Raw genomic sequence first — 20891 nt, 5'->3', positions numbered from 1 at the left:
ACCACCAAAATTTGCTTGGTAATCTCTGTTGTTGTTTATGTAAGCTTAAGTAACTTAGCAGCCACTGCTTGAAAGGATGCTAGCCCTGCCACAGTATGGATTTTTCTTTCCTCGTCAGGCGAGCCAGTGCAGCCCTGAACTGTTTAAACCGTTTCCATGAGATGAAGAAGCGAGGACCTAAACCCTACAGCCTTCATTTAGATCACATCATTCAGAAAGCAACCGCAACCCACCACAAGCGGGATCAGTCTCTTCGCGTTCAGAAAGATATATTTGTTCTTAAGGTACTGACATGAGAAACGAAACGGACACAATTTTATTCCTTTCCTAATTCTCAGCAACTGCATTGTCTGGATTTTCAGGGTTTTTGCAAGCAGATTGGTTTTCAAACGACTAGTTTTACCATGACTAGGAATCCTTGAACTGCCTTTATGTGTATGTGAGGGTAGAATGCATTGCAGTTTGTGTGGATGTGTACAAATGTGTATGGGGTCAAGAGAACAGCATTGTGCTGTTCCTCAGATACCATGCATCTTGGGTTTTTCATTTTTGTTTGCTTTTGAGACAGGGTCTCTTACTAAAAAAACCTCGTCCCATGGGTTGGGCTCCAGCACTCTCCTTACATCTCTTCCACAATGCTGGGATACCAAGTGTGTCACCAGTCTCAGCATGTGTAGCCTATGGGGCTTGAACTTAGGTCCTCATGCTTGTAAGGCAAGCCCTTCACTAACTGAGCCATCTCAGGCCCTTATTGTTGTCTTATTAACCTTTTGAAAATAGGCATTGAGGATCTTTGACGACCTAACTATAAATACTACATACCCCCTCCTTTTTTCATTTTTAAAATTAGAAATTAGTTTCCTTATGTAGCATAAACTGCCTAATTGTCCTTCTTACTGTCTGGTGTTTTAGGATACAGAGGAAGCTCTCTTGATAAACCTTAGAGACAGCCAAGTCCTTCAGCATAAAGAGAATCTTGACTGGGATTGGAATCTGATTGGGACCATCCTTAAGGTAGACAGAGCACTTCCTGGACATTGTCCAGTCAATTGCTGTCATTTTATTACTGCTGTTTGTTAGAGTTCTATGCTTAGGAATTGTCAAATATACATTATATAATATATTGTGTTTTTCTAGTGGCCAAATGTAAATCTAAGAAACTATAAAGATGAGCAGTTGCACAGGTATGTAAAATCTATTGAAGAACTTAAATTTATATTAAGCTTAAAAGTAATTATTGATATTTTTAAATGATATTTTTATGTGCAGTCTTATAATCAGAGTGCATCAGCTAAATTTCTCATTACTTTGCTTCTAGCTTTGTTCTTTCTAAGTTACTTACTTCGGTAGTGTTACTCAGGTTGTGATGCTAACCCTGACACAAGGATGGCATTAATTAAGAAAGGGCGTGTGTTTTATTAAGCTGCTTGTGCTCACACTCAGATCATCTTCGGAGAGTGGCCTCCTCATCAGCTCCTCAGTTCCACTGCCTGTAGAGCATGCTCTGTCATGACTTCACAGAGCACAGGGAGCCTCTGCTCTCTACTGCGCCCGTGCGCTCTTGTACTTCTGAGTTACTGAGCAACCACTGCTATCAGACTCCTTGGATCACAAGGCCTTTCTGTGTCTTAGAGAAGTTCCTATCAGTAACAGTTCTTACGCTGTAATCATATGTAATGATAAGGAGCTATGTTTATATCAGGTTTTAAAAAATATATAGAACCGACAAGTTACAGTGGAATTAAGAAGCATGGTTCTCTTGAGAACCTTTAAGAAAAAACGAATGATATCTTAATAATTCCTGCTACCTTTCTGGGTTACACTGTTGTGCATGAAATTAAGCTGAACTATATATATGAAGTGAGCACAGCATTGAAAGTTATTGAAATATGTACGTAAGTTCAGTTACATCAGCGTCTGCTTGAGGCTTCCTTGTGTCTCCTAAGCTTTACAGTCTGTATGTTCTCTCTGCTCTGTGGAGTCTTATGTTGCTCTTTTGGGTTTTTGAGGGTTTTTTTGTTTTGCTTTGTGTTTGTTTGTTTGTTTGTTGAGGTCAGAGTTTGCTTTGTAACCTGAAACCCATTATGTGCTCTACCCTGGCTTTGAGCTACTGCCCTTTCTGCCTTTACCTCCTAAGTGCTGAGGGCTTAAAGTGTCTGGCCCATGCCTGCCCATGCCTGAACGCTCCCTACCAGGTCTTACTCTAACGTTCTTACTCAACCAACAGAGTTTTAAAATCCGTGAACTGTGCCAAAGTGTTTAATGAGTTTCCTGACGTGTTCTTTAATAATTGTTTGGTTTCCTGCTTTGTTGCTCATTTCACCTTCATTTTAGGTTTGTGCGCAGACTTCTTTACTTTTACAAGCCCAGCAGCAAACTGTACGCTAGTCTGGATCTGGACTTGGCCAAGTCCAAGCAGCTCACAGTTGTTGGTTGTCAGTTTACAGAATTTCTTCTCGAGTCTGAAGAGGTAAGCCTTGAGGACTTTCACAGCAGGTGTTTTCTGTTGACTCCGTCCCCTTCATTTTCCTCCTCTCTTACTCTTTGATACTCTCCTCCTTTTTTTGTTCTTTTTTTCTTTCTGGTTTTTTTTTTGGGGGGGGGGGTTGGGTGTTTTGTTTTGTTTATAGGATGGGTCATACTGTGTAGCCTGGAATTTACAATGTAGGCCATGCTTACCTTGAACACAATGATGTGCCTGCTAGAGCACTGAGATTAAAGTGTAGCCTTGCCATACCTGCCCTTCTGGCTTACTTCATTTTCTAGACTATATATGCTGCTTGCAATACAAGCCTAGACATGTATGTGAATCCTGATGTAGTCCCTACCTAGGTATAAAGCCTTAGGGAATTATCTGCCCTCTAGATGGACTAGTTTACCCTCAGGTAAGATGGAAAGATGGGAAATAAAGACTGTCTCCAGGTAACAGTGTTTTCATTGAAAGAGTTAAGGTTCACTCAGTGGTCCTATCTGTTACTAGTGACTTATCATCACTAAGTTTTTATGGCTACTAAAGGTGATTTTCTAACTACAGGACGGGCAAGGATACTTAGAAGATCTCGTGAAAGATATTGTTCAGTGGCTCAATGCTTCATCTGGAGTGAAACCTGAGAGAAGCCTTCAGAATAATGGCTTACTGACCACCCTTAGTCAACACTACTTCTTATTTATCGGAACACTCTCTTGTCATCCTCATGGAGTCAAAATGCTGGAAAAGTGCAGTGTCTTTCAGTGGTGAGCCTTCTCAGATCTGCTGCATTGTAAGCTAAGCTTTAGTCCCAGGGAGTCCAGACACACAGTTTGCCTTTTAGTCTTACGCATGTGTGTTTGGTTAATCATTTTTATCAAGACTCTTTACTTATGTAGGATTTTTAAAAGGTATGTGGAATTATTTTCGCATGCCCGTACCTTAAGATAGTAATTGTCTGTGCTAATGGATTTTATAATGAATTTATCACCTGATAGGTTAAATTTATATCTAATTAGATATTCTGTTTGAATATACATAATTTTTATTTGTCAGTCATATTTCAATAAAGCTAGTGAAAAATTACTGTTAATCAGCATAGTAATTTATAATTCTTCTCTTTTAGTCTCCTTAATCTTTGTTCCTTGAAAAACCAAGATCACCTGCTAAAACTCACGGTTTCCAGCCTAGACTATAGCAGAGATGGATTAGCCAGAGTCATTCTTTCAAAAATCCTCACGGCAGCTACAGATGTGAGTATAGCACAGAAGGAAAGTGTGCTCTTCTAGCCAGCTCATTCCAGTACTGTGTAAGCTAGAGGCTGAGTCACGAGAAACTAAGTAACTAAGATACGGGATGGAGCTGAATCAACCTTGAGCTTTAGTCTTGTACTTACCTGGCAGGGGGCTTTCTGTGATAATAAAGATGTGATTTCCAGGGTACCGTGTGCTTTACATGTGCTGACCCCTGTGGCTCCACCAAATACAAAATATTTGATATATAATTTATAATAGTTGGTAATTACACTCACACATTCTTAAATTAAAAAACAAGCAAACACACACACACACACACACAAAACCCTAGTCTCTGAGAAACTCTATAGAGAACTTTTTTAGGTTAAATCAGTGAGGCTGCAGATAGTAACTACACCTCAGTTCCAGGTCTTTCCGGGTAGAAGAGGTTTTTTTGTTGTTTTCAAAATGATAGCAAGTTGTATATGATGACTTTTGATGTGTTCCTTTATCTATCTAGGCTTGCAGACTGTATGCAACAAAACACTTAAGGGTTTTATTGAGAGCTAACGTTGAATTCTTCAACAATTGGGGAATTGAGTTACTAGTAACTCAGCTACATGATAAAAACAAAACAATTTCTTCTGAAGCGCTGGATATTCTTGATGAAGCTTGTGAAGACAAGGTAATGTTGAGTTTCAGTGGTAAGGCAAAATTTTATTAAACTATTCCACTTTAATTGGCAGTGTTACAAAAGCTCCAAGTGCATAAGTGTTTTGGAGCAGAACATACGCTACCTTGGCATAATTACTAACTCGGTGATCGTCTCTTTAGGCCAATCTTCATGCTCTTATTCAGATGAAGCCAGCCTTATCCCACCTTGGAGACAAGGGCTTGCTTCTACTCCTGAGGTGAGTATGAAGTACATTTGTGGTGCCCTCTTGGTCACGTGTATTAATGTTAGATGCAAATGTGCCTAGGAGATTCTCTGAATTTACTTTGACCATCTGAACCATGCTTCATTTAGAATTGAACTATTCCTCATTATGAGCTTGTGCTGAGCATTGTGCTCCTGCTTGTCATGACATTTCCCTTATTGTTACCGCAGTCAGTCTTTTTTGCAAATATTGTGAAAGTTTATCTGCAAATTGGAAAGTCAAGGACAACTTTATTAGAGTTTAAAAGTTCAAACTCCAGAGTAGACAAACTGTAAAACCTTAACAGCTACCCTGAGGAAGACAGTGGAGGAGAGGAGTCCAGAAGGCCGTGCCCTAATATGGCATGAAGGGCAGGCATGCAGCAGACAAGCAGCTACATGGTGGGAGGGAAGCCTGAGTTAGAAAGGAAGCCTAAAGTGTGGTAGAACAGCCCAACGTTTTAAGGAAGGCATGCTTAGAAGACAGAAACAAGACCAGCAAAGGTGGGCTTTTCTGAATCAGGTAGACATATAAGGTACATGGTTGCAAGCTATGGTATTAAGATCCAGTAACGTAGCTGGGTGAATGGCTGATCTGGCTTCTAGCAGCTAAATGGCTGAGTCAGGTGTGGTGGTCAGAGTGCCCTTCCAGTACCGTATGTAAAGATGATTACAACAGTGCACCCATGGTTTTATCTGTGTAACTGTCAGATGGAGAGAGAAATGGAAGTCCATGTGTTTGAAATATTAATACTTTACAGATTGTTTTATACTGGACATAGTCCAAGGTCTGTTTGTTTCTGAAGCATATGCTTTGTGCTAATTTAGATAATTTTTTTGGCCGCAATGTTCAGTTATGGTTGTTCTAATTTACAGATTTCTTTCCATTCCGAAAGGATTTTCTTACCTGAATGAAAGGGGTTATGTTGCAAAACAGTTGGAAAAATGGCACAAGGTAACTTCTTATGAAATAATAAGATATACTTTTTTCCTTTGGAAATTCAGACCAGCCTTCACTACATGCATGTGACCCTATCTATAAAAACAAAAAACAAATTAACCATTCATTCATTAATGCTAAATTATATTAATTTTACATTAATATATATATTTGTATACTTCTTTTTTTAATGTTAGATTTATTTATTTATCTTGTGTGTGTTGTATGAACATCAGAGAACAGCTTATGGAAATGAGCCCTCTCCTTCTGCCATGTAGATCATAGGACTCAGACACAGATCATTGGGCTTGATAGCAAGCACGCTTTGAGCCCTTTGTTCTTCCCCATTTATTTTGACCACATGTGCCTGGTGCCTGTGGAGGCACCTGAAGTGGGCAGCAGATCCCCTGGACCTGACATCCTAAAGGCAGTGAGCCACCATGTAGATATTGACAATCAAGCCAGGGTCCACACAGTAGCCATTGCTTTGACCTAGTGAGCCATCTCCAGCCCTTTTCTCTATTTTTGGATAATAAATTTCATACTACTCCAGGTGTGAAACAGGAGGAAGGAACATTCTTTCTCTTGGTAAACTCATGGGTTTGCTGGCGCTAAGTGAGCTGATTTATGTTGACTCTTTCTCGGAGGCTACGCTCATGGGCCTCTCATACAGCTCTTGACAAGGCAGTGTCTCCCGTCATCTGGCTGAGTCTCGTAGTGGCTACAGGTCCATGAAGGACTGTATCTCCTTGCCCTTCCATCTTGCCCTTTCTCTGCCTTTTGCATCACCTCCTAGTAGTAGACAGCCACACTTGGGATGGAGGATCATGTCTCCTTGACCTCCCAGGTCAATATTTTTGGACCAGATCTTCAAAATAACCCTTATTAGAAATTTAATCCATTTCATGACTTTCAGCAATGGTAAAGATATGGTTCTAGTTGTTACTGGTAAGATATCATTGAGTATATATACCCCCGTGGATAATAACTTAAGCCTGCAGAAAGCTCAAACGCTTGTCTTAATCAAGTTTTTTGTACTGACATTTTTATTAGAGGCAAGTACAGTGATAGTATTAATTAAGCCCTTGTTACAGTAAATGTACAGTAAATATAAAACCCAGTCAGTGACCAGGAAGAGCTTTCAGTGGCCTGAGCAGGATGCTAAGTTAAAGTGCTTGACTGGCATAGTCTCTGGTTTAAAATGCAAACCAGCTTCTCTGTCCGGCCCTGTCTTCTCTGAATATGCTATCCTTCACAATTTCTTTTTTTTATGTACTTGACTATGTATACAGCTATAAGTGTATATATATACATATATATACACATATACATATTTTTTATGTCCTTTATTTAAAATGTAAAGGGATTAATTCAGTTTGCAAATGTAAATACAACTGAATTTTTATTTATTAGTTTATCTCACAGAACTTTCCAGAATAGTGTGCATTTAGATCTACTTCATTCATTTTTTAAACACCTCCACCGTGCATGTGTGTGTGTGTGTGTGTGTGTATATATATGTGTGTGTGCGCGCGCACATATGTAATCAACCACGTGTGGAAGTCATAGAACAATTTGCAGGAGTCATTTAGTCATTTATCTTCCTTTATGGACTCTCTAGGGATTGGAATGGTTGTCAGGCATGGCAGCAAGTGTCTCTCTACCTGTTGAACTATCTCACTGGCCACTACTTTTTTTTTTTTAAAGGACTGCATAATTTTACCAATCCTGGTACTAAAATATATTTAGATTATGCCTGAAACACCTATTTTTTTTGAAATAAATGGTATTTGCTTATATTACATGTATAAGGATAGCTATTTCATAGTTCTAAAAGTATATAAATTAAATTGTTTAAAAATATAATACAAATAAATTTGAATTTAATTTTTAGTAAATACTGCTAAGTTGCCTTCCAGGTTGCTTTTACTTACTTTTGCTGACAGCTTGAAATGAAAGTCTCTTGTAATAGCGATAGCAGAATGGTGCACTCACCCCATGAGTTACAATTTTTTTCAGTGGTATGTATGTGAAATTAATTTTGGTTTTGATCTGACTTAAATTAGTAAAGAATTTTATCTAAAAACACTAAAATTATATAATTCAGTTAATTTTCTTTTTACAATTTCTCCTGAATGTCTTCAGAATGTAATGCTAAGAAGACAACTTGTTAATGAAAATGAGAGCTCTAACATGACAGAAGCCATTACTTGCTCATTGACATGGAAGGAGAGGCTCTACAGAGCTCTTTTAGCTGGGATAGAGCATGTGCCTTCATAGCTTACGCTTCTCCTTTCCTAAAAACTTGTGAGCATACGCCAAGGTTTGCTATAATGTAGTGAAGCTAATTATGAAAACAGAAGATTTAAAACAATATTATCTTCTAGGAATATAATTCAAAGTATGTTGACTTGATTGAGGAACAACTTAATGAAGCCCTCACTACATACAGGAAGCCTATTGATGGTGATAACTACGTTCGTCGCAGTAATCAAAGGTATGGCCCAGTCAGTGGGTCCCTGTATTATTGTCTCTCAAATGCCAAATTAAAAGCAGCTTTTAATAAGTTATTTTAAAATGTTTCCGAGGACTCCTGTTCACTGATAGAGGAGAGCTCTTGCTTGCCCAGGGTTCCACGTTGCTAATGGAATATAGTGCGTGCTAAGCATGCTCCATGCCACACCACCTAGACATGCTCCATGGCCTCAGCCCAGTCTGCTGCACTAGCTCCGGCTTGCTCACCATTAAACTTTGAGAGCTTTCCAGAGACATCCTCATGGTTTCGCCCCTCTGTAGTTTTGTCAGGAATTGTACCAAACTTATTAGTACTTGTTTACTCACTTAGCATACTTAAACATGTTAGTAACTTTCTCGGTCATATTTCGTCACACCAGACTACAGCGACCTCATGTCTACCTGCCCGTACACCTTTATGGACAACTGGTACACCACAAAACAGGCTGCCATTTACTGGAAGTACAGGTAAAAACGTAATTTGCATTTTAATTATAAAAAAAGTAAAAGGAAAATATTAATAGGACTAAAATCATTATCTTTGCGAAGATTTCTCAAAAGCTGTTTTATAACTGACTTAGCCAGTATTCTAGTTGCTGGGTGTCATAATCATATAGTGTGATAAAATCTAAACATTAGTATTAAGGAGGTGCTATTTTCTAATTAAAAGAAACAAACATACAGAAGAGATAGCTCATGGGTACCCAGACACCTGTTGTCTAGCTTGATAATCTTGAGTTTGCTCCTAAGGAGCTATGTAGTAGAAGATCCAACTTGTGTGGGTTTTCCTCTAGTATCAGTGTGCTGTGGCACACACACACACACACACACAGTTTTTTAAAAGCATTAATATTTATGATTTGTAATACTAGGTACCGTGTACTTCAGTAACTACTTCATATGTAATATTAACTCACAAGACCTCGTAAGATGGGTTCTATAATCACTTACAGATTAAGAATTCAAGGCACAGGGATGCTCGGTAACTTGAATAACTAATTTCTTGTGTAGTGTTAGCCTCAGCTAAGGTCTGTGGTCTTCATGATTCACTGAAGAAATTGTAATCAAGTTTCTTCCCTGCTTCGGAAGCTGAGCTGAACTTAGTACAGATTAGTGAGAAGTGTGGACTGTGAGCTCAGCCCGAGCCTCCTAAAAAAGCTGAGTGCTCCTGCCGTTCTCAGTGAGCAGAAAGGACGGGAGGACACCTTTGCTGTCTTGTGCCAGTGTCCAGTATAAGACAAGCATAAGATGCTTACGTGGTACTTCCTTCTCTCTGCAGAGTATCATCACAGAACTCTGTCACAATGTTCGCACTCCAGACTTGGATAAATGGGAAGAGATTAAAAAGCTGAAAGCCTCTCTTTGGGCCTTGGTTTGTAGTAAACATTTCTGGTCTTTCCAGTGCTTATGGGTTTTGTTTTTTAGGTTTCTTCCACTAATACTAAATAAGTTAAAATTACTTTACCTTGAGCTTGCTTTTAGATTAATATTTAAAGACCAGGATTGTTCCTACCAACTTAAAGATCATCTGTATGCTGAAGAAACAGATGTTAGATTAAACTATTAGTGCCTCTGTTTTTCTTGTAAAATATATTTGCTTACTCCTAGCACATCTTATTTATGAAGTTTTGGGTTTTTTTTTTTTAATGGACTCCCCCCCCCCATTAGATTTAAATATATTTCTTGGTAGATTTTAAGGTTTCTTCAAAATATTAGTCTTATAAATATTTGATATTTCTTTTAGGGAAATATTGGCTCATCGAATTGGGGGCTTAATTTGCTACAGGAAGAAAATGTGATCCCAGATATACTAAAACTTGCAAAACAGTGTGAGGTCCTTTCCATCAGAGGGTATGTCACATTCTTGAAGTTTTTCTAGTAAGCACGTTCGTACTTAGAAATAAATGTAAGGCAGGGTTCTATGGTTCTTACTTGTCGATGTAAATGTCTGTGGCCTTGCTACCTGACCTTTTTGTTTTAATTACAAACTGAACAATTTTTAAATGTCTTTCTAAGGAAAATATAAATACCCATACAGTATTCTTTTATGGCTATTTAAGAAATCTTACCTTGGAATTATAAACTGTTTTTACCACATATTTTTACATGCAGGACCTGTGTATATGTTCTTGGGCTCATAGCTAAAACCAAGCAAGGCTGTGATATTTTAAAATGTCACAGCTGGGATTCTGTAAGGCACAGTCGCAAGCATCTATGGCCAGTGGTTCCAGATGATGTGGAGCAGCTCTGCAATGAGCTCTCATCTGTCCCAAGCACCCTCAGCTTGAACTCTGAGTCGACCAGCTCGAGACATAACAGTGAGAGTGAGTCTGCACCATCAAGTGAGTACCGTGATGGGTCACGTCAGGTCAACCCCAGAATCTGGGTTGGAGTTTTTATTTGTGATCTCACAGCTTCAGTGTATTCATTACAATCTTGAGTTTACATTTCTCTTTTCTAACTAGTCTTTGGGCTGTTGGGGGGCAAGAGTCTTGTATGACCTGGAACGTGCTGAACAGCCAAGGATGGTGTTGACTTTCTGATATTCATGCCTCCATCTCTTGAGTGCTAGGCTACAGACTACATGTAGTCATACCCAGATCCAATACTACCGTTTTCAAAACTAGTGTCTTAATGGTTATATCCTATTAGAAGCTGCATTTCTTTTCATAGCAGTAACTAGCAGCTAACCTGTTCTCTCCCTTGCTTTTGAGATAGTTTTAGGAATTTTGTAATCAGAGATGATCATAAATCATAGATGTAAAACAAGTGTGGGGAGCCGCAGGTATTGCTGAGTAGTAGAGCACTTGACTGTTTTCTGTAAAGCTCTGGGTTTAATTCTCAGAACTAGAGAGAAGAAAGGAAATGGGTGGATTCGTAAAAAGATAGGATGTCAGAAATAAATGATTTGTGAAGCAGACTATGGATTCAGAGTCTGTGCTGATGCTATGAGTTGTACAAAAATATAGGCATATTTCTTTGCTCTAAGATCATAACACAAGTGAGCTAGGTGGCACACACTTTAATCCTAGCACTTGGGGGGCGGGATGGGGAAAGAGGCAGGTGGATCTCCATGTTTTACATGCCAGCCTGGTTTACAAAGCAAGTTCCAGGACAGCTAGGGCTGTTACACAGAGAAACCCTGTCTTAAAACAACAGCAGCAGCAACAAACTAGATAACACAAACTAGTCCTGGTCGCACATGCCTCAGGATGCTCATGCTGGAAGATCACGAGGCCTGTCTAGGCTACAGGATAAGTCCAAGACCAACTTGGACAGCTAGATGAGGTCTGTGTTTGGTACAACACAAGTAAGGAAAGGAGAGAGGTTGGGTCTGCAAGTACACCTTTTTAGCCCAGCACTTAAACCTGAAGCTTAAAGATTGCCAACACTAGTTGGAGCTCTTAGTGAACTTAAGGCCAGGTGGACTGCAGTATAAAATCATATCTCAAAACATAAAGAGAATCATACATTTATTGAACCATATTTCACCCCAAGTCTGTGATAACTTGAATTATAAGATGTACTAATGTTCGTATTCCAACAAGAAAAAGAAATACATCTTGCCCATTATACTTCTCCATACTCTTTGTTACATGATTGATTCCTGAGAAATTCCATATAAAAAGATGTATCTTAGAGTTGGAAAATTTGGAAAAACAGTGTAATTTGTGAGCTTATTTAGGATTTTACTTTCTTTTTTTTTCCCAAAGTATATTTAAAGTCCTTAATAATTACTCAACAGGACAGTTACAAATAAAATAAATCTTACAGGTATCATTAGACAGACACCTACATTAGCTGATCTCTTACAGGTAGACACTAAGAATAGCATATAAGGCAAAATGGACAGTGAACATAATTGGTTTAAGGGTGACGCTTACCAGTGTGCCTTTATTCTCTATAAGTTTACTTATCCTTGAATATCTGTGAGAGATCCCAGGCTCCCACCTCAGTACCAGAACTGATTCTGATACAAATCTCCTACATACTTTATATCATCTTTAGATCCTCTGTAATGCCCAATCTGAGTGCTCAATGTTAAGTTTTGGTCTTAATTGCTTAAGAAATAATAACAAGAAAGGTACATGAACATATTTAATATAAGCACCTTTCTATGAATATTTTTGGTCTCTGGTTAGTTGAAGCCATTTGTGAAATAACTCGGGTGTGGAGGGATGAAGTATATTTCAAGTTTAGGGAATTCATTTCTTCTAAGGTGAGTGTCTCCTGCCACTGTAATGTAAAGAAGCCATGCCGCTTCTGTCTAGCAGAATGAGCGGCCGTGCTGAAGGGCTCCTTTACTCTCTCTTGACAATTGGGAACAGTCAGTAGGAGCCTCATATACTCTGTACTAGGGTGAGCGCTGCAGATTTCTTCATAGGTCCTCGCCATGATGCAACCTTCTTTTCTCATTCCCATCCCGACTCTGAGCGCCAGGGAAGCAGGTTTATTAACTAATCCCCTTCCCCAGGACGGGTTGGACAGTGCGGTAGCCCTCAGCACTGTGCTGACTGACAGCCGGTTGTTGACTTACAGGCATGTTCATGCTGGAGGACGACCGCTTCGGCAGCAGCTCCACCAGCACGTTTTTCCTTGACATCAATGAAGATGCTGAGCCAGCATTTTATGACCGACCTGGACCCATAAAAGATAAAAATTCATTTCCCTTTTTTGCCTCCAGCAAACTTGTAAAGAATCGTATCTTAAATTCACTTACTTTGCCTACTAAAAAACACCGCAGTAGCAGTGATCCAAAAGGAGGAAAACTGTCATCTGAAAATAAGACAAGCAACCGGCGAGTCAGAACACTTACCGAGCCCAGTGTGGACTTTAATCACAGCGAAGACTTCACAAGCTCCTCAGCACAGAAATCATTGCAGCTAGAAACTTCCTTCGTGGGGAATAAGCACCTTGAAGACACGGGCAGCACTCCAAGTATTGGAGAGAATGACCTAAAATTCCCCAAGAGTTTTGGTACCGAGACTCACAGAGAAAACACAAGCCGAGAAAGGTTGGTTGTGGAAGGCTCAGCAAGCTCCCACATGAAGATCCGCAGCCAGAGCTTTAACACGGACACTACGACGAGCGGCATCAGCTCCATGAGCTCGAGCCCCTCCCGAGAGACAGTCGCTGTCGACCCCACAGCTATGGACACGGACTGTGGAAGTCTGAGTACCGTGGTAAGTACTAAAACTGTTAAGACGAGCCACTATTTGACACCACAGTCTAACCATCTGTCTCTCTCCAAATCGAACTCAGTGTCCCTGGTGCCACCAGGTTCTTCTCATACCCTTCCTAGAAGAGCACAGTCCCTTAAAGCGCCCTCCATTGCAACAATAAAAAGTCTAGCAGATTGCAACTTCAGCTACACAAGCTCTAGAGATGCCTTTGGCTATGCTACATTGAAAAGATTACAGCAGCAAAGAATGCACCCGTCCTTGTCTCACTCTGAAGCTCTGGCATCGCCCGCAAAAGATGTGCTCTTCACGGACACCATCACCATGAAGGCCAACAGCTTTGAATCCAGACTGACGCCAAGCAGGTGAGCAGTATGCACTGAAAGATGAGTCAACGTGGTTCGGTTTTAACAGATTGAAATGTAAGACACTAGTCAGCTTGAGCACCACAGAAACCAAGTCTCAGAACTGACCTACTTACCTCAGTAGGCTGAGAGCTCCTCGGTACCTGATAGCATTTGAAATGGATTCTTGCAGCTGCGAGGGGGGAAAATAAGCTCCATTAGGCCCTGAAAATAAACACAGTTTGCAAGGTTACACAGTCACAAGCTTTTCTTATTTATTTCTCGCTTCTGCAAGGATCGATTTTAAAAAGAAGCATGTCGGGGGAGTCAGGAGCTTAAGACCTACAGTAACAAACAGCCTTTTCAGGTAGGTCAAGGTAAAGCTCCAACCGGTGACCTCTTACTAGTTTTTAAAATAACTGAAAACTTCAGTTCAATTATTTTGCTTTAAGTACACATAATTAAAAAGGAACCTAATAAACACTAAAAGAATTCCTGGGTCCTCAAGACTAAGCAAGAGTTTCTAATTATACATTAAATATTCCATATTTAGGGTATATCAAGCTATTAACAGTATAGTTTGTTTGTTTTTTACAATGATACACTTTGAAATTTGACAGTTGTAAGAAGTTCCACACCTGTTTGTTGTTGGAATTCTCATAGTTGAATTATATCCGTTTAAATGATTTATATTTCTCTAAGCAGACTGCTAGGTGTCAGGTAGTAAAGTTTTCTCTTTCTGGGAAAGAGGAAATGAGCCCTCATTTACAGGACACTCTCACTGTCAGAACTGGGAGTGACTTCTTTAAAAGATCAGGCTCATTTCTGATTTTTACGTAACATTTTTAATAAAGAAGGTCCTGGCAGCAGATAGTGAATTGTGTCCCCTCTTAATAAAAATGTACAGTAATGGTTGTTGTAACTGGAAGTCTCTGCCTCTGCCATCCTCGGGAGTGTGGAACACAGCCACGAGGCACGGATGGAGGGCTAGAGCTGCTGCATTAGGCTGCCTGCGGCTCTGTGAGCTTGCCTACTGGACACTCGGCTAGATCCGTGGGTTAAACTTTCACAATGTTAACTTTCTAAGCAGAAATTTTTTTTCTTCCTGAAGGATAGCTATACAAATCCAATAAACAATGCAGTTCAAAATGGAGCTACAGCTGCTTGAAATAGAATTGGAAAGTGAAGAGACTAAAGTTACCTCTTTCACAAAGTTCATAAACATCAGAAGCGAGTACTTTTTTGGAGATTAGAAATTACTTTGCTTCTATAATCTTAATGGCTACTATGTCAAACACATATTTCTTTGTGTGTTTTGTGTGAAATAATCCTTTGATTTACATTTGTACATTTTTTAAGACTTGGTTTTCCAGTTAGTAATGTGAGACTTTGAGTAGTGTTTCATATATTTAACAAGGTATACACAGTGGCATGAATAGTAATGAGTATGACAGAGTTTACCTTAGGGAGGTGTCCACATGCCGTGGATATAGAGGCTTCTGTGCCTGTAAGGGCGGACCAGTGGGCTGTGAGATGTCCTTTGTAATATTTACAAACGGGAGGAAGGATTGTACCACGGTGTGTGTACCTTGTGTGTTACAGACACCTTGCATGATGATGAAAGCGGTAATTAGCACACAGGATTGATAAGCGACTAGGCTTACTTTCCAACAGTACGCTACCTAGTAGATACACAGTATAGCAAGTCCAGCATCTCTCTGCGTCTAAAGGCAGTCTTTGAGTGTGCTTGTCTGTAAGTTAGCTTTGTATTCTTCTAAATATGGACATTATTCTCTCTGCCTCCCTTTTCATCTTTTCCTGGGGCCATAACAGTTGTTCTTTTGGCAACACTGAGCATTACTGCTGGCCCTGTGGTTGAGCCGTAGCAGCTGATGCTAGTGCTGATGTGCTCACAGTAGATACAGGTGGTCTGCTCCTGGCTGACTACCTGCTTTGATGATAGTGTAAATTGGGGTTTTGTTGTTGTTGTTTCTAATACACTTACCAGTGTAAATCAAGAAGCTAATACAAGGTTTCTTTTGTGATGTTCACAGGTTTATGAAAGCTTTAAGTTATGCATCGTTAGATAAAGAAGATTTATTAAGTCCTATTAATCAAAACACCCTTCAGCGATCCTCCTCAGTTAGGTCTATGGTGTCCAGTGCTACATATGGAGGTTCCGATGACTACATTGGACTTGCTCTTCCAGTAGACATCAATGACATATTCCAGGTACCCAAAGTGCTCCTGTTTTCTATGAGCTGGCTTCTTGTTTGGTTTGGTTTGGTTTTTAATGTTCTGTAGCTCCTTATTAGAAGTTGTAATTTATAGTGGATTACACCAATAGGTTTTGGAGGTGATTTTACATCTGAGCTGCTCTGTATTCTAGTCCGCCCGAGGCTGCAGTCTCTAGAGCAGCACGCTGTCTGACTCATGTGTTGTAGTCTCTGATCCCTTTTCTCCAGCAGCCACTTATTGTGCCCACATACAGTAGCCCTGCTCCCATGAGATAGGACAGTTTCTAGTTGCCTGTAATAGTACCGGAGAATACATTTTTTCTTAGGTGGCTGTTTTATTATTTCTTCAGTCTATTTTTCTTTGTGTGTACAGTAGAAGTATGTGTACTGTGGGTGCATATATGCGTGTAGGTCCACATGCTTGCAGTAGACAGAGAAACTATTGGTCATCCTGCTTAGTACTTTGCCTTAATCGCTCAACACAGGATTGCTCCTAGAATCTGGAGCTAGGCTGGGCAGCCAGCAAGCCCTCCCAGTCATTCTGTCTCCATCCTTTTTGCCCGTGTTGGACGAGCACATAGATGTGAACACACTTAGCATTTATGTGCATGGTGGAGATTGAAACTCAGATGCTCATACTTTACAGCAAGCGCCCTTAACTCACTGGAACCGTGCCCAGCCTCTAGGTAAACAATTTAGATTTAGATAAACAGTAGAGTATTTGAGTACCCACTTAATTCACCAGGACCATGGTTAAGAGATCAGTGTTTGGTTATATTTTGGTAATTTTAATCATCGTTAGTAAACTTTGCTTTCTAGATTTATTTACTACAGTAATTCTGTTTCTGTTGCATTTCCTTTAATTTTCTTAATATTCATAATGAATCTCTTTGTATGATGAAACTGACCATGATTTGTATGCGTTTTAGATAAAGGATGTTCCTTATTTTCAATCAAAGCACGTGCCTCCACCAGATGACCGAGGTGCAAGAATGTTTTCCCATGATGGAGGAGGTAATGGTGCTGCTTGTTTTACTGAGACTTCCTCCCTTAAAAATGAAATGCTCTTTTTACTTAGATAACACTAAAAATTAGGTCCACTAAACTCTGCGGTTTAAATTTAAATACTAAGCCAAAATAATTCAGTCAACTAAAAAGTAAAGCACAGTTAAAATGTTTTATGTTACGTTTTACTTACTTACTGTACACCCTGTTCACTCTGCCTCCCCCAGTCACTCCCTCCTACAACCGCTTCCCCCACCCCCTCCTGTTCTCTGAGTCTGGGGGCCTCCCTGACTCTCACTGAGGCCAAACAATGCAGCCCAGCTAGAAGAACAGATCTCATGTACAGGCAACGGTAAAGAAAGCACATTTTTTTTTTTTTAAGAAAATATTTTTGCAGGGAGGATCCCAGCCTCTTAAGTTGATAAGATCCAAAATAGTTCTTTCATTTTTCTTAAAGTGCAAGAGAAATGTTACAACTAGTTTTATAGGTCAGAGACACAGCTGTTCAGAATGAAACAAGGTGAGGACTAGCTTATTAGTCACACATTTTATTCTGTGCTGTGAAGTTAGTATGTGCATGTGAAGCATAGACTCAGTAGCTTTATAATTTATACCTCTTAGAATTACTGATTTTGTTTAAGCAATTATGAGAGTTAATTGAAATACTACAATAATCTGGTTTTTTTCAGTTGTATTTTAAAAACCTTATATTGAAATAGTAAATGAATATGTGCTGTTTTAATTTTCATAATTTAAAACACAGAATTCTCTTTCCTTCCTAATCAGAATTAGATGTTGGGTCATAGAGATTTCTAAATATTTATCTTTATAAACTACTATTTTAAGACATGAGAAAGATATCGACAGTGTCGTTATCGAGTTGTGTTTTTATTTACTTAAACATGCAGGTCTTTCATCTGGAGCCGGCGGTCTCGTAAAGAACTCTTTTCACTTGCTGCGGCAGCAGATGAGTCTCACAGAAATAATGAACTCTGTCCATTCGGACGCCTCTCTGTTCTTAGAGAGCACAGAAGACACTGGGCTGCAGGAGCACACAGATGACAATTGCCTTTACTGTGTCTGCATTGAAATCCTGGGCTTCCAGCCCAGTAACCAACTAAGTTCCATCTGTAGTCACTCCGGTGAGTGGTGTCCTTGGACTTCACTCCACTCTGTTTACAAGCCCGCCAGCAGCCCTACTACTGCTGTGACGGCCTTCCTACTCCTTCTCCAACCGCAGACATGGATGCACTTCAGCGTCTGCTTAGTGTACTATTAGTAGTCCAGCCTTCATTCCCTCCACTTCGTCTTTTAATAATGTTGCTTAAGATCAATAGATATTAGACTCTGTGTTCTGTGGGTTTCGTCATTCTCATTTCTTATCATTGGTAGACCATGCCTAAGTTTTCAACAGCTGCTGCAATGAGGATTCCTTTCCCAGCTGCACACGCGCACACACACACACACACACACACACACGCACACTTTCATTTAGTGTTTAAAGTGTTCGTGCAGATAATTTTCTTGGTAAATATCACTTAGCTACCCTCAGAACGCTAGTGCTGCCAGAGTTCTCTGGTCGTCTCTGCAGAAATTGTCCCTAGTGTTTCATTACTTCCCAGCTTGTGACTGCGTCAGCTGATGGTACTAGGGAGACGCCCATTAGCAATGTACTTGCTGTAATTTGCCACAAATAGTTTGAGAGAGTGCTTAGAAACAATCCATCCCTTCAGTGGTTCCAAGTTCCAGTAGAAGCCTGAATTGGAGAGATTCCTAAACTAGGCTTCTCACACTCTGGACCTCGGAGCCTCTCTATACTCTGATGGATTTTTGTTTTTACAAACGTGTTTATTTATGATTATCTTTTGAGCATTTGTAAAGTGTTAGATGTACTACGCACCATAGGAAAGAGCGCATGTAACTGGGCTGTGGTGGGCGGTGGTGGCACATGCCTTTGATGTCAGCACTCAGGAGGCAGGGCGGTGGTGGTACATGCCTTTGATGTCAGCACTCAGGAGGCAGAAGCACGTAGATTTCTGAGGTTAAAGAGTGAGGTCCAGCTCAAATAGAGATATACATTGAAACTCTGTCTTGAAAGAAAGGAAGAAAACAAATAACAGAAAGGAAGGCATCTTCTGTCATTTGCCAATGTTTGCATGGTTTAGCGACTCCACATTCTTTTCCTTTAAATACTCAAACAGTGTTTGAAGCACTTGTGGCGGAGCTCTGTATTTATGAAAATCACAGGAAGACCAGCCACCAAAACTGTTTCAATGAACACAACCAGAATTCTACACCTAACTACAAAATCCTTACAAAGCTCTTTAATCAGCGCATCATGAGATCAGCATTAAACACAGACATAAAGATGACAGAGTAGAGAAGCTGAGGTAAAGCTATACATCTTCAGCTGACAGACATCCAGCAGAGGGGCTAAGGACACCTGCTGGAGTGAGTGAGGACAGTGTTTTGATAAAAGAACAACTGGGTCTCCTCCTGGAAGTAACTAACACTAGAGGTCGCTAACTGAATAAGTGTATGGAGTAAAGCCATGAGTGAGAGCCTGAAAGTGAAGCTGCACAATTGCTTGGTGTTTTCAGTGGTGAGGACTTTTCAGAGTCCCACCTACCGCCTCCCTGCGCGCACTACAAAAATCCCACAGGAAGCAAGAGTGAGAACTTCCAAAGCTATAATGAGATATTTTACGGAGTGAAATAAATGAGTGAAAGAACCTATAGAAATCAAATACTTTCAAACTACATGTCTGATAAGAAATTAATAGACAAGTTTGGCATAATGGTACACACCTTTAATCCCAGCACCAGGGAGACAGAGGGCAGGTGGGTCTCCACATCACTGTTCATCATCAAAGACAGTCAGGGCAGGGACTCGAGCACGGCGGGAACCTGGAGGCAGGAGCTGATAGAGATGACATGGAAAGTGCTGCTTACTGGCTTGCTCCTGATGGCTTGCTCAGCCTGCTTTCTTACAGAGCCCAAGACCACCCACAGTGGGCTGGCCCTTCTTCCTTCAATCACTAATTTAAAAAATGCTTCACAGGCTTGCTGACAGCCCAATCTTGTGTAAGAATTGTTTTTAATTGAGATTCTCTTCTCTCAGATGACTAGCTTTTATCAAGTTGACATGAAACTAGTGTGGCTGACTTAATGGAAATAGTAATCTTAGAAGTTCTTGGAGGTGGAATAAAATGTAGTGCAGTGTTTAGCTCGTCGGAACCAACATTGGCTGAAGTTGGACCTCCCTTTCTCCCATTGTTATTATGAAGAAAGGATAACAGGCCGGCTGTGCTCAGCATCCCTGTCTGGATCACCCTTCTATTCCTAGTGAAATGCTTAGCTCGTTTTCATTGTGTTGTATAGTACTAAGCTTGTGTGATTTTTGTAGGATGTCTAATGTTACTTCCTGTGAAGGGATAATCATCAATTTTGTTTTGATTTTAGTTCCTAGGAAATATTTTTAAATTTTATTACATTTTTAAGTGTGCTCTGGAGTGTGCTTATGTCCCACACTTGCACGTGTGCCAGTGCGCAGGTGCCACAGGGCCACTTGAAGATGAGGACAAGTGGAGGGAGTCAGTTCTCTACTTCCCTCTGTGGGCCCTGGAGTTGGACTCGGGTAAGAAGGCAAAGCAGCAGGCACCTTTAACAATGAACGTCTGGCCGCTCCATGCCCTTGACATTTTTACACTAAAAAAGTACTTTAGCTTACATGTTTGGTTGCCTTGAAAATGCCACTGTGAGGGCAAAAAAGAAAAATTACACTAGGAAGAGATCTGAAATCACCTAATTGTAAATATATTTACTGCCAGATAAGGCATTCAGATACAGGTAGAAAGGGTGGGTCGAGAGAACAATACCAGTACGCTGTGTTCCCATTTTATATGTAACTGCTTGAGTTTCAGACACGCACAGATTCCTACGGAGTTTTGTTACTAGGAAACCAACTCTCTAGCAGGTTCCATGTTTGAATGCTCATCCCTGGGCAATGCGGGTTTCTTTGACAGTCTTCTGCAAGGGAAATCACTGAGAATGG

The 20891-nt window shown here is 40.2% G+C and overlaps 1 protein-coding gene across 2 annotated transcripts in view; it reads left to right on the top strand.

Annotated features, from left to right (window-relative positions):
* Rictor (RPTOR independent companion of MTOR complex 2) overlaps nucleotides 1-20891 on the top strand; it is an 89367-nt gene that overhangs the window by 65614 nt on the left and 2862 nt on the right. Inside the window, exons 17-35 of one of the 2 annotated variants that reach the window (XM_021183026.3) lie at nucleotides 119-284; nucleotides 913-1014; nucleotides 1138-1184; nucleotides 2335-2470; nucleotides 3035-3234; nucleotides 3594-3720; nucleotides 4223-4387; nucleotides 4537-4613; nucleotides 5495-5573; nucleotides 7946-8055; nucleotides 8453-8540; nucleotides 9352-9444; nucleotides 9817-9923; nucleotides 10185-10414; nucleotides 12612-13617; nucleotides 13892-13963; nucleotides 15651-15828; nucleotides 16763-16847; nucleotides 17747-17980. In XM_021183026.3, the coding sequence (XP_021038685.2) occupies nucleotides 119-284; nucleotides 913-1014; nucleotides 1138-1184; nucleotides 2335-2470; nucleotides 3035-3234; nucleotides 3594-3720; nucleotides 4223-4387; nucleotides 4537-4613; nucleotides 5495-5573; nucleotides 7946-8055; nucleotides 8453-8540; nucleotides 9352-9444; nucleotides 9817-9923; nucleotides 10185-10414; nucleotides 12612-13617; nucleotides 13892-13963; nucleotides 15651-15828; nucleotides 16763-16847; nucleotides 17747-17980 (3302 nt within the window). The remainder of the gene's footprint in view (nucleotides 1-118; nucleotides 285-912; nucleotides 1015-1137; nucleotides 1185-2334; nucleotides 2471-3034; nucleotides 3235-3593; nucleotides 3721-4222; nucleotides 4388-4536; nucleotides 4614-5494; nucleotides 5574-7945; nucleotides 8056-8452; nucleotides 8541-9351; nucleotides 9445-9816; nucleotides 9924-10184; nucleotides 10415-12611; nucleotides 13618-13891; nucleotides 13964-15650; nucleotides 15829-16762; nucleotides 16848-17746; nucleotides 17981-20891) is intronic. The other variant, XM_021183027.3, reaches the window with a different exon arrangement.

This window comes from Mus caroli, unplaced genomic scaffold (assembly GCF_978045245.1).
Source record: "Mus caroli unplaced genomic scaffold, Mus_caroli_1 scaffold_16, whole genome shotgun sequence".
NCBI lineage: Eukaryota > Metazoa > Chordata > Mammalia > Rodentia > Muridae > Mus > Mus caroli.
This window is presented reverse-complemented; position numbering and strand designations above follow the sequence as displayed.